The sequence below is a fragment of the Trichosurus vulpecula genome, chromosome 9 (genome assembly GCF_011100635.1).
Source record: "Trichosurus vulpecula isolate mTriVul1 chromosome 9, mTriVul1.pri, whole genome shotgun sequence".
Classification (NCBI taxonomy): domain Eukaryota; kingdom Metazoa; phylum Chordata; class Mammalia; order Diprotodontia; family Phalangeridae; genus Trichosurus; species Trichosurus vulpecula.
Genome location: NC_050581.1, coordinates 202,626,032 through 202,640,126, shown reverse-complemented (window position 1 = coordinate 202,640,126; position 14,095 = coordinate 202,626,032). Strand labels below are relative to the sequence as shown.

General features: G+C 46.4%; 1 protein-coding gene across 3 annotated transcripts in view; it reads right to left on the bottom strand.

Annotated features, from left to right (window-relative positions):
* The window catches only part of ELMO1 (engulfment and cell motility 1), a 405,316-nt gene that overhangs the window by 311,740 nt on the left and 79,481 nt on the right, over positions 1–14,095 (bottom strand). For all 3 annotated transcript variants that reach the window (XM_036738189.1, XM_036738190.1, XM_036738191.1), the window contains 2 exons: positions 633–673; positions 32–104 (listed from right to left, as the gene is read on the bottom strand). In XM_036738189.1, the coding sequence (XP_036594084.1) occupies positions 32–104; positions 633–673 (114 nt within the window). The remainder of the gene's footprint in view (positions 1–31; positions 105–632; positions 674–14,095) is intronic.

The following is a 14,095-nucleotide window of genomic DNA, read 5'->3' as shown; positions in this document are numbered from 1 at the left end:
CCAGCACCACCCCTCCCCCAGCACCCTGTACCTTCTCTGTGATGTAGAAATTGGAACTGTCCGCGTGCTGTAAGGCAAAGCACTCGTGGTTGGTCAGCGTCCACCTTCAAAAGAGGACAGGGAAGGCATGGGTCAGTGATCCCACAGGGCACCACAGGGTCTTGGGATATTCTGGGGATGGGACCCTGACCAGGTCACTTTCAGTGACCCAGGCAGCTCTCTATACTCTCAGTGGCAGATTGAGGGAAGTCTCCATACCTGGGTGTTCCCTATACCCCAGAAATCGAAATTTCCAGAGGTCTGAATTCTTTTTTTAAAAATGCCTTTTCCAGGTATCAATTGTAGGGTGGTATTTTTCTGCAGACTATTAGCCATGCCCAAGAAAAACAGAAAAATGAAAACAAGTCTGAGGAGACTCCTCCCAAAGCCCACTTCTGGCTGTCATCAGCTGGGCATGGGAACTTGAAGGGCAAATAAGAGAGAAAGGCCAGCACAGGCCCCAGTAGCCCTCACGAACACCCCACTTTTGGACTATAAAGGGCATTCCCCAGGGGAAGGATAGGGATGAGTAATTATCTTTTCCCCCACTTACGGGCCAGGGTGGGCTGCTGGGGAGCCAGGGTGCCACTTACCCATCACAAACTTCTTTTATTACTGCAGACAGTGGCTTCTTCTACAAGGTAACATGAGAAAAAGAAAACATTTGGTTAGGAAGATTCATGCCATCATTTTGAATGCAAGACTTAGGAAAACTAACCAAATGCTATCCAATTAAAGAATAAGGTTTTTTAAATTTTTATTAGTTCTTATTCAACAATGGTTCTGTTTCCCAAGTTCACAACTATTGCCCCTTCCCCTCCCCAGACAGCACCAAACCATCAGCCCAACAAACCCAAAGTCCACCATTTGCTGCCCTTTGTCACAAAGGCACGTCATCCTTGGCCAGCAGCATAGACTTCCAGTAGGGAGAACCTGAGTGTGAATCCTGCCTCAGGCTCTTCTAGCTGTGTGACCTCCAGCAAGGCAGCTAACCTCTCTCGCCCTCAATGTCCCGGACCTCCCAGAGTTGTTGCAAAGATTAATAACATGGAAGGTGATACACAAACGTCCAAGTACCACAGACAAGGGAGCGATGATGATGGTGGTGGGAATAAGGGCCAGAGCCTACGGTACAATGGAAAGAATTCTGCATCTGGACCCGGCAGACCTGGGTTTAAATCCTGGCCCTACCACACCGCCTGTGTGATCTGGAGGAGGCCACCCATGCTCTCTGGGCCTAAAAGGCTTGGACTGGATGTTTCTGAGGTCCCTGCCTGCTCTGAGTTGAGCCTCTGGGGACCATCCAAACACGTGCACATTGTCCACAGCTGGTGGCAGCAGCATCAGGACAGACCTGCGGGTTTCCTTCACAGTCACGAAGGTGGAAAGAAAGTCTGGACTTCCCTTGCAGCTTTCCTGAGCCACACAGGACACGGGAGCCATGAAGTAAACAGTTTGCTCAAAATCAAGGCCTTTCGAACTAGCCCATGTCCTCAATCAAACATGTCCTTCTATGAGCTCAGTCAAAGTGGCTGGACCCTGTCCTCCCCAAATAAACACAGGTCATAGATTATTGCACCATAAATCTAGAGCTGACCTAAGAGATCACCAGCCTGATGCCTTCATTTTACAGGTCAAGAAACAGAGGTCTGGAGGAAATTCAATGGCTTTCCCCAAATCACACAGTCAGAGGCAGGATCTGAACCCAGGCCCTCTCATCCAGAGCCAATGCTTCCTGGAGTCTCAGCAAGCCTCTATGGTGCCCCTCCATGGAGGGATGCAGAGCGCACACATGGGGCCACCTGAGAGCAGGGGAGCTGCGCTGCCCGGTGCCAAATGCCAAGCTGTACCCCCTGTCCCCCCTCCCTATCTCCCACCCCAAAACCAAGAATAGCAGTAACGGCTGCTCTTAGGCTTCCAAAGTATTCCCTTCACAACTGCCCTATGTGGAAGGGAATAGGAATGCTATTACTCCCATCTTCCCAACGGGGAAACCGAGGCTTGAAGAAGATGGCCCCTGACCAAGTCACACAGCTCACAAGTGTCAGCTGAGGCCAGGATTCAGGCCCAGGACTCCTCACTTTAGGACCCAGCCTGCCCTGCTCTCCAACGGATGGATCTCCTGCTTTCAGATCTCTCTGGTCTTACAAGCTTACATCCCATCCTTAGAATAAAGGCCCCTTGCCCTTGCTCCAATGTTCAGACACCCAGCCTTTGCCTCACCCAACAGGACTGCCACCCCCCATCCACCAGATCCCTGCAGGGACATTTTGTGTACAGGCAGTATCTCTAACACTACCTCTTCAGAACAAACAAAAAGCTAAGGAACAAACAGGACATTCTGGATAAAGCCTTCCCAAACAAATCCCTTGCAGTTGTGCACAGCTGTGAATAAACGTCAGACGTTAGTCAGCAGAACGCCATCATTCCCTGCACAGAATCACCAGGCGATCCGGGTCTCAGGGAGCATTTAGCCCAGATGCATGGACTTGTCAGGGCTCCCTCTCCCTGCCCTCTGGAGGAGCATGCTCTTTCCCAGCTCCTGCCACATAAGTGGGCAGGACTGAAGAAAAGGAGGAACTGAGTAAGGAACCCTTGCGGGGAAAGAATACAGGAACCATCAAACAGTTTCCCTGCCTCTCCCTCTCTGCCTGCCTTTCTCTCCCTCTGCACCTTTCTTTTCAGAGCCTTGACTCTCAAGAACTAATAGTATTTATTGTGAGTGTAACAGATAAACTCCCTTTTTATTGCTGACTTTGAGATAGAGAAATAGATAGATAGAGATAGAGAGATAGACAGACAGACAGATAGATTTAAAGACTCAAACGTGGCAGAAACATCCAGAAAGATTTCCTGACTCTCCTCAGAGATCCACACACAGATTCCCACAACCATCATAGATGGACAAAACATTAGAGGCCCTTCTGCTCCAACCTGTCAGCTTCCCTGACACGTGGTGATATAGTCCCTCTTCAAAGACTTCCACCATGGGAAGCCCTCTCGCTCCCAAGGCAGTCCACTCAACCTTGGGATAACTCCAATTTCTAAGATGGTTTTCCTTACCTAGAAAGCTAAAATCTGTTTTTCAGCACTGGCACTAATTGTTCATGGTTCTGCCCACTGGGGAGAAGCAGACAAGTCTCATCCCTCTGTTCCCCAAAACAATGACCATGTGTCTCAGGCTCCTTTTGTCCAGACTAAACACCCTTGGTTCTTTTAACCTCTCCTTGTAGGGTATAATTAGTTGGCACCTAGTCTCCCTCCTCTGGGCATGTTCCAGTGTGTCCATGCCTCTTCTAAAGTGTGATGCCCAGGGGGGAGCCCAGGGCTCTGGCTGGGCACCGTCCCAGGGCCCTTGAGCCTACTGCAGAATTGGTTACAAATCCATGTATCTAAGACTCTGTCCAGGGAGTAGGTCCCAATTATCCTTCAGCTCCTGGGGGGTTGGGGGAGTAATGAGTTAGGTTCTTGACCCTTTCTCTTTATAGAACAAATTCCTAGCAGCCACAGGTCAGTATATGACACCTGAGTCCTTCCTCAGCCAAATGCTTGCAGATGCCTGCACTTCGCCATCCCCAGAAGGCTTTCAGTTGCCCCAAACCCCTGAGAAGGCTCAGCTGCAAGCCCGATTGTTCCTGCTCTGCTCTCATCAAAGCCTTCTCCCTAGGCCTGTATCAGGAAGTGAATATGTGGCTCCAATAAACTCCAGGTTGCTGAGAGGCTGTGGGCCTGGGGATTTTCAAGAAGAGGAACGTCAGGGAGACAGGACTCAGGGAGGTTTTCATCAAAAAACATTTGGTAAATGCCTACTGTGGGCTAGCAGGGCAATCCACAAACACAAAAGAAAGCATTCCTGCCCTTGAGAAGCTTCCAGGCCAGCCAGAGGAGACAGCACCCACATATTGTGGCACGTGGTGAATTTAATCAAGGGTGCCTAGAGGGATATCAAAGGTAATGCGCAAGTGAAGCCTTGAAGGGTGTCAACGCTCAATCTATTCCAAACATAATTTTAACTAGAAACAAAGACCCTGTGAAAGAAAAAGACTATTTTTGGTTTTATTTCAAGTCCCTTTTGATAGCACGTCTTTTCTTTTAAAAATGGATTATGGATGAATGTTATTCAAGGATGAATAACATTGACCATAGAACATAAGGAACTGAAAGGACTTTAGAAATCATTGAGGACCCCCAGTTTTATACATAAAGTGAGGACCAGAGCAGGGAAGGGATAAGCCCAAAGTTGGCCAAATGTCACTTCTTCCAAGCAGCCTGCCAGGCTAGAGATGATCCCTTCAGCCTCTGAGATATCGGAGCTTCCAATTCTTCCAAGCCACTTCTAGGATCCTTATTTTCATCAGAGTTAGCCATGTGCATGTCTGGGTTCAGATCTGGCCTCCAGCTCTTCATAGCTGTGTGCCCATGATCATCTCTGGGTGATGTTCTCTTTTGTTCATTGTATGCAGTGGTGGTCCATACCTCCTGCCACACAGTGATGCTGGTAGATGTTTGTACTGAACTCATCATGGTCCCTTGTCTCTATGCACAACAAAGGAGCTTTGGAATTTCCCAGAATAAGCTACTCAGTTCTCCTCCTGCTGCTCAGCTCGAGGCTAGGCCCATGGTCCACCTCTCCGGTTTTTCCTCTATACATGTACAAGTTCATCCAGATTCATGTTGAACCCAGGACAGTGAGCATTCTTCACCCACTTGGTATTTCCTGGGTGGAAGGGCAGGCTAGACCCATCCCAGCCAGGAGGCTCTGCAGGACCCTGGGGCTGGAAGCCATCCACTCAGTGTAACTCTGGAGGGCCTGCCTCCTCAATCCCAGGGAATCCCTGGCCTCTGCCTGGATTTCCTCCATCACAGTGGTAAGCACTTTGGGCAGGGACACATCTCCCTCACCTGATAGAGAATCAATGAGCAAGTTATTACTGATGTAACACCTTCTAAGACTCATGAATGAATGTTCTACATATACAGATGGGAGACATTTAAAAAAATTCTCTCTCTGTTTCTCACTATCTGCCTGACACACTCACTCTCTCTCTCTCTCTCTCTCTCTCTCTCTCTCTCTGTCTTTCTTTAATTATAAATTTATTTTTTATTTTTAGTTTACAACACTCAGTTCCACAAGCTTTGGGTTCCAAATTTTCTCTCCCTCCCTCTCCTCCCCCCTCCCCCCCAAGATGGCATGTAATCCAATGTAGGTTCTACATTTACCTTCACTTTGAACTATTTACATAATAGTCCAGTTGTAAAGAAGAATTATGACCAATGGAATGAATCGTGAGAGAGAAGAAACGAAACCAAAAAAGAAGGAAAAAAAAAGAGCGAATAGTCTGCCTCAATCTGCATTCAGACTCCATAATTCTTTCTCTGGATGTGCAGAGCTTTCTCCATCATGCGTCTTTTGGAGCTGGCTTTGAACCTTGCATTGATGAGAGGAGCCAAGTCTGTCAAAGTTATTCCTTACAGATACCGTGTGTCTGTAATCGTGTATAATGACCTCCTGGTTCTGCTCCCCTTACTCAGCATCAATTCATATAGGTCTTTCTAGGTTGTTATAAAGTCCATTATCTTCCCCATTTCTTATAGCACATATACCACAACTTGTTCAGCCATTCCCCAATTGATGGGTGTCCCCTTGATTTCCAATTCTTTGCCACCACAAAAAGAGCTGCTATAAATATTTTTGTACAGACTGGTCCATTTCCCACTTGTGTGATCTCTTTGGGATACAGTCCTAGAAGTGGTATTGCTGGGTCAAAGGGTATGCACATTTTTATAGCCCTTTGGGCCTAGTTCCAAATTGCTCTTCAGAATGGCTGGATCAGTTCACAACTCCACCAACAATGTAACAATGTTCCAATTTTCTCACATCCTCTCCAGCATTTATGATTTTCTTGTTTTGTCATGTTAGGCAATCTGACAGGAGAGATGTGGTACATCAGAGTTGTTTTGATTTGCATTTCTCTAATCAATAGTGATTTAGAGCATTTTTTCATATGCCTATAGATATCTTTAATTTCTTCTTCTGAGAACTGCCTGTTCATATCCTTTGACCATTTCTCAACTGGGGAATGACTTGTATTCCTATAAATTTGACTTAGTTCCCTGTATATTTTATATGTGAGGCCTTTATCAGAGACACTAGTTTTGTTGCATTGGCTTTGTTTGTACAAAAACTTTTCAATTTAACATAGTCAAAATTATCCATTTTGCATTTTGTAATGTTATCTATCTCTTGTTGGGTCATGAATTCTTCCCTTTCCCATAAATCTGACAGGTAAAGTATTCCTTGCTCTCCCAAATTGCTTATAGTATCAGCCTTTATTCCTAAATTATGAACCTGTTTTGACTTTATTTTGGTATATAGTGTAAGATATTGGTCTATGCCTAGTTTCTGCCCTACCATTTTCCAGTTTTCCCAGCAGTTTTTGTGAAATAGTGAATTCTTAGCCCAGAAGCTAGATTATTTGGGTTTATCAAAGAGTAGATTGCTATATGTCTCTGTCTCTTTCTCTCTGAATTAAGAATCTCTCTTTATATATCTGAACCCATCCAAAGCAGATGCCACAGTCTTCCCCTCTAAGCCCACCCTTCCACAACAACTGTCCCATTTCTGATAAGGGCACCTGCAAACTCCCAGTAACCTAGACTCCAAACCACTGAATCCTCCTTGGTCTCTCCCTCTCTCATACCCTATATCCAAAAAGAGACTGACAGAATTTTAGGGTCAGAAGAGAACTCAGCGTCCTGCCAGTCCAAGTCATACCAGAACAGCAATCCTCACTATATATAACGTATGAAACCAAGTCAACCAAATGTTTTTTGAATTCCTCCAAGAAGGGGGAGGAGGCCCCCATCTCCCAGGCAAGCCATTCCATGCTGGGACAGCGCTCATGTTAGAAAGTTGTTTGTTTGTTTGTTTTTCCTGACATTAGCCTCCCTCCCCACAGCTTCTAGCTCTGCCTTCTGAGGCCAAACAGAACAATGACAGCTTCTGAATCCCTGAGCAGTGTTGCTCATGCCCTTCCCTCCTTCCCCCCGCCCCTTTGCCTTCTCCAGGCTAAATGTCCTGGGCACTTCAGCTGGGACTGATGCTCACACAAAAGCTGCCACTTTCCAGCCTCTTGGTTCCAGGTCTGGCCAATTCTCCTTCTCTGGCCTTTTCACTTCCTATTAACTCACCAAGAAACAAGATTCTCAGACTATGAATCCAGCACCCTCACCACTGAATCTCCATGCCAACATTTCCTTTCTTCTGGTTTCATAGTAAAACTTCCTTTGAAAAAATCTCCACCTTATTATATAGTCAGCGTCAAACACAGTAGTAACAGGATGATGCGTATCGTTTTTGTGCATGGTACATCCCCTCTGGGCTAATCTCAAACTCTCACTTGTACTCAAGAGTTGAATCCCAGAAGGTGCCTGCTGTCTCTGGTTCTAGGGGTAACTGTGAGTATCTATAGCTCCCAAGCCCCCACCAGTGTGCTTCCCATTAGCAATCATCCAATTGAAAACTGGCTTTTAGTGAAGGTATTTTACTAAGGTGGTAGAGTGAGAACAATTGGGACAAAATATTACCCTAAAAAATCTGGGGCGCATCCCCCACAATTACATAGTGTCCCTGAGAATAGTCTCAGATCTAAAGCACATTTGTAGAGATTATAGGAAGATGGAGGAGATGGGCATTTATATGGCATCTAGTGTGTGCTAAGCCTTTTACAAGTGTTAACTCATTTGATCTCCTCAACTACCTTGGGAGGTAAGTGCTATAATTATTCCCATGTTACAGATGAAGAAACTGAGGCAAACTGAAGTTAAATGATGGCCCAGGGTCACATAACTGGTAAGTGGCTGGGTCTGAATCGTAACTCAGGCCCAGTGCTCTCTCCCCTGCGCAACAGCTGACACTGATAAAACAGATAATTACAGCTGCACGAAGCTGGGCGGCTTTTACATGAATGCAGTCAGCCTTACTGGGATAAGAAGGAAGGCTGCTGAATGGCTCAAGAAACAAATAGAAAGCATCTCCAAGGGCAGCCCGACTGTCCAAGTTAGACTACACAGGGAGTCGGCACAAATGCGTAAGACCAAGATTCATTCCCATTGGACGAGCTGCAAAAGGACATGAACAAAAAATTCTCAAAAGAAGAAATGCAAACTATTAACAACCATATGAAAACTGATCCAAAGTCCTAACATTAAGAAGAACTCGGGTCAAACCAATTCTGAGGCTTCAGCCCCAACCCAGCAAAGCGGCAAAGACGACAAGGACAGCCGGAGAGTCAATCTTGGAAGGACTAGTGAAAGACTCACACACCCGTATCCTGCGGGTGCAGCCGAAACTTGGTCTATGCTAAGAACTGGGCAACTAGCTGGCGCCATGGTACATCACAGCACACCAGCGCCAGACCTGGAGTCAGGAAGACCTGAGTTCAAATTCAGCCTCGGACACTTCCTAGCTCTGTGACCCTGGGAGTCACTTAACGCTGTCTGCCTCAGTTTCCTCATCTGTAAAATGAGCCGGAGAAGGAAAAGGCAAACAACAGAAAACATCAAACGGGGCCACGAGGAGTCAGACATGCCCGAAGCTACTGAACAGCAGAGACGGTAACAAAGAATGCAACTAAAGCGTTAGCGGCTTCTGACCCGGTGGTCTGACTGCTGAGCGCGTACTCCAAGGAAGGTCCAGGCGAGAGGAAATCACACACACCCAAATATCCACGGTGGTGAAGAACTGGAAGCTGAGTCGGTATTCACGTAGCGGATAATTATTGATCTTTATAGAAACAAAGAGTGCCCAAAGCGTGGGCGGACTCACACGACCTGATGCAACCAGGAAAGGAAAAGGGAGGGAAGAAGCATTTATGAAGCACCTACGGTGTACCAGGAAAGGAAAAGGGAGGGGAGAAGCATTTATGAAGCACCTACGGCGTACCAGGCACTGTGTGTGGCACTTTAGAAGTATTTTCTAATCAAATCCACACAATAACCTTGGGATTTAGAGGCTATTATCACTCCCGTTTTACACATGAGGAAATGGGCAGATAGAGGTTAAGCGACCTGCCCTGGGTCACACAGCTGGTAAGCGTCTGAGGCTAAATCTGAACTCCGGAATTCCTCACTCCAGGCCCGGAGCTCTGAGTCACCTAGCTGCCAACATACACAATGAAGATGAGAACATCGGTAGGAAAAATAACAGCAGCGACCACCAAACAACCAAACCCTGAGCCTGAAATCTGGTAAATATTATGATAAAGCTCAGCCCGGAGAAGGGAGGGAGGAAATCCATCTGTCAGAGGTGGGAGACTATGGTAAGGACCACGCCACACATGTCACGCCAAGCAGACCAGTCGTTTTTGGGAAGGGCGGGAGTTGTTTGTAAAGAGAGTGAAATAAAAACAAAAGTAAATGTTTTAAAGGGAAAAAGAATACAATAAAATAAGAAGGGAGAAGGGGAAAGAGGGAGGGGGAGAGAAGCAATGGAAAATCAGATTTTCTGCAAACCTGGCCTTGGAGAACTTGTTACCTACTTCCCAAGGCACAGTGACTGGCACATAGTAGGTGCTTAATCAATGCCCTCCCTCTCTTCTTCCCTTCCTTGCTCCATTCCTTCCTTGTTTTCCTCCTTTTCTTCCTTCCTTCTCTCCTTCCCTCCCTTCTTCCCTTCCTTCCTTCCTTCCTTCCTTCTTTCCTTTCTTCCTCCCTCCCTTCTTCCCTTCCTTCCTTCTTTCCTTTCTTCCTTCATTCCTTCCTTCCCTCCTTTCTTCCTTCCTCCCTCCCTCCCTTCCTGTGTTCTGGCCTGGGGTGCTTACAGCAGCAGGGTTGCCTTAGGGAGATGGGGCAGGCAGAGAAGAGCCCAAAGGGAAAGGGTCAGGACCAGCTATGATATGGCAGCAGACCCTTTCCTGCCCGAGCCCTTCACCGATGGGGGGTGGGATGGGGCTCCCCCACAGCTTGCCCTGGCTCCCCCAGGGAATGATGTCAGAAGGATCTGCAGAGTAGAAGATACCTCCCAAGCTCCCCCATGTGCTCCCCCACATCCTCCCATATTTCCCAGTGCCCAGAAGGTGTCCTGGGCACAGTCTCAAAGGCACAGGCATCGTCTGCAGAGAAGTGGAGGGAGCACTAGCCAGTGGTACGACAGCTAACTTTGCAGTGACAGGATGTGAGTTCCAATCCTGCTTTTGCTGCTTCCTACTAGAGTGACCTTAGGCAATATTGTGGACATTGGTTATCACCTTGATCCAATGAGGGGCAAGATTCCGTGGCCTCTGGGGTTGGTCCCCATCAGCCCCAGCAGCATGAGCCCTCTAGGCTCCTTCAGTCCACATCCAATCACTGCGGCACCAATGGCCTTTTTCCTTGTTCAGGAAAAGTCAGCAAGCAAAATAGGAAGTATTTTTTTCCACCTTGGAGGGTGGAAGGAGGGGGTGAGTGGAAGAATCTCCCTGAAGTCACACCGGACTGAATGAGCCTTCACTCTGAGTTGAGTTCAAATCTCATTTGGGGGACTTTCTAATTAAGGGTCTCAGCCCCTATACAAGTCCTGGCCCCATCGCTGCCTCTCATGGCCAGAAGTTTTCTTACTTCTCAGCCTGATTGCTACTTCCTACAAAATCCCCCCTGAGCATCCTTGCTGGCATCACTGGGTAATCAGGGCCCAGATCTGGAGGCTCCCAGAGGGGATCTCACCACTTCCCTTCATTGTTCAGCTGGGGAGACTGAAGCCAGCCTAGGGAGGACATATGACTTGAAAGTTCACCCAGGTAGTTAAGTGTCAGAGGCAGGGTTTGAACCCAGGCGCTTTGATGCCAGAGCCAAGGCCTTTCCACAGTTACACCTGTTCAAACTGCCCTCAAAGGTCCTTGACCTTCACCCAGATTCTTGATTCCAGGGAGGTTTTTGTCTTCGACTCTGTCACCAGCACCCAACCCAGGACCCGAGACATGGCAGCAGGGACATAAGCAGCACAAATGTGACTCGATATTTGTTCCCTGAGTTTAGGTGACACATTTATAAGTTATCATCTGTGTGTGCTCATTTCCCTGCGTTGTTATAAACTCCTTTCTCACGGAGGCTCTCTCCTTTCCTGTTTCCTTCCCCATCGTTTCCTCCTCCTGGGCACCCACAGTGTTTACTGCATGTTCTGATTAGCCAAACAATTTAGCCCGTGCTTGTGAAATGCCTCAGATTTTCTGTGCAGCTGTCCCACATGTGTTAGTCTCATCTCGTTAAGGCTGCATGCTCAGCCCATGCTGGGGACACAGGAAGCAGCAGCCCATTCCCATTTGTGTGTTAACTGAGGTTTTACACACACACACACCCAAAAATCTAAGCTTCTTTTACAGGGTCTTAAATTGTTTTCTTGTGTTTGAATTCTTGGCTGTTTTCAAGCTTTTTTATAGTCTGTTAATAAGAAGGAGAGAGAGAGGTAAGGTAGAAATAGAAGGAGCGAGTGAGGGAGACAGAGAGAGAGACAGAGAGACAGAGTCAGAGAGACAGAGACAGACAGAGACAGACAGAGGAAGACACAGAGAGACAGACAGAAATAGATAAAACATGGAAATGGAGAAATATTTGGGTAGAGTTGGGGAATAAATATCATAGCAAGGTCCCAGGAGTGAGGGAAAGACATGGGACCAATAGCATCAGGGGATGGCATAGATACTTGTCCTAAATATGAAAGATCACATTAAAAAAGAGATAGAGAGAACAGTAGATACCATGCAAAGCCATGGTGGGAGAAGCCTTCTTAAATGAGAGATAGAGATGGTTTTAAAATATAAAGTAGGAAATTCAAATTACATAAAATTGAAAAGTTTTTGCACAAAATCAATACATCTATGAATAAAACAGATAACATTTTGAAGGAAAATACACTTATAGGAAATTATAGACAAGACATATAGGGAACTGATACAAATATATAAGAATCAGAGGCACAGAAAAGCGATCAAAGGCTAATCAGCAGGTATTTTCCTAAAGAAGAAACGTAAGCTATCAACAACCGTATGAGAAATATTTTACATCACGAATAACAGGAGAAATGAAAATCAAAGCCACTCGGAGGTTTCACCTCACAGATTAGCAACAATGGTAAATGTTACACAGGAAAGGCAGGCACACTCACACACTATCAATGGAGGTCTGAGCCGGACTGACTGTTCTGAAAATTCATTTGGAAGTACGCCCTTGAAGTCACTGACCTGTACCTACACTTTGACCTGGAGATGTCACTACCAGACCTATAGCCTATGGAGATCAATTAGCATGAGAAAGGTCCTATATAGACAAACCTGTTTCTAGCCACACTTTTTGTACTGGCAAATGAGTAGAAACAGAGCAAGTGCCCATCTCTCAGGGAATGGCATCATCGTGGCATATAAAGGTGATGCAATATTATCACCCCATAAGAAAGTATGAACAGAAAAAATTGAGAGAAATTTGGGATACGGTGTAGGAACTGATGTTGAATGAATTGGAGCAGTACTGGAAGAACCTGCCTGAATGCTCCTTCTCAGTCGCCACTGATGGCTCTTCACCTACCTCATGCCGGCTCCTGTGGGTATACACCAGAGCTCTGTGCTGGGCCCTCTTCATCTCCCCCTGTACTATTTTGCTTGGTCATCTCAATTAGCTCCCATGAATCCCAGAGATTCAATTATCTCTATGCAGATGATTTTCAGACCTACTGATCCAGCCCTAACCTTTCTCCTGATCTCCATTCTCATATCACCCACTGCCTATTGGACATCTTGAACTGGTTGTCCTGCAGACACCACAAACTCAACATATCTAAAACTAAACCGGACATCTTTCCCCTGAAAGCCCCTCCCCCTTCAAACTTCCCTATTACTGTGGAGGTTACCCCCATCCTCCCAGTCACCCAGGCTCACAACCAACGCATCATTTCCCCCTTCCAATTCTCTCTCTCACCACCATCCTTCATGTACAATCTCTTGTTAAAGCTTGTCTTTTCTGCCTTCAGAACATCTTTCACTTGCCCGCTCCATTCTCTCCTCTGGCCCTCCCACCCCTCTGGTGCAGGCCCTCAGCACCTCACACCTGTTCCACTGCTGTAGCTACTGTGGGGTGGGGAGGGGAGGGGTCTGCCTGCTCTAAGTCTCTCCCCACTCCAATCCATCCTGATTCAGCCACTACAGTGATTTCACTAAAGCACAGGCATGACCATGCCAGACTCTTATTCAGTAAACTCCAACAGTCCCCTGTTACCTACAGGATCAATAGAAAACCTTGTCTTTGGTTCTTCAAGTCCTCACCAACCCAACCCCTTCCTACCTTTGCAAGCTTCTTACTCCCTCCACCCAGTCCACCATCCAATGGCAATAGCCTTTTTGCTGTTTCTCCCCCAAAGACACCCCATCTCTCCGCTCTAGGTATTTTCTCTGGCTGTCCCTCCTGCCTGGAACACTCTCTCCTCATTTCTACCTCCTATATTCCCTGGCTTCTGTCAAGACTCTCTTTCACCTGATCCCCCAATTGTTCGTGCCTGCCTTCTAAGATTATCTACAACTTCTCCATCTATGTCTTGCTTGTGCATACTTGTTTGCACGTTGTCTCCCTCAGATGACTATATGCTCCCTAAGAATAGGGACTGTCTTTTACTAAAATGAGGCAATATTTGTCAAGTGCCTAGCACAGTGGCACATAGTAGGCACTATATATACTTAGTCTGCTTCCCTCTCCCTTCTTCCCCTATTCTTTGTAACTCTGGTGTTCAGTACAGTGCCTGATGAATAGTAAGTCTATATAAATACTTATTCCCCTCCCCCCACCTCATTCTTTGGCACATCATAAGTGCTTAATAAATGCTTCTTGACTTGTCTAGAGATACAGGCTCAAGGAGAGTCAAATAACAGAGAGCAAATCCACCCAAACTGTACACATTTCAAAACAGCAACATCAAAATCTAGGAAGAAATGACAGAGAAATAACATTCAAAAATAATACAGAATAAAGAAAATATTTTCTAGGAAACCAACCAAGGCACACTTAAGATTTCTATAAATAGATCAGCAAAACACCC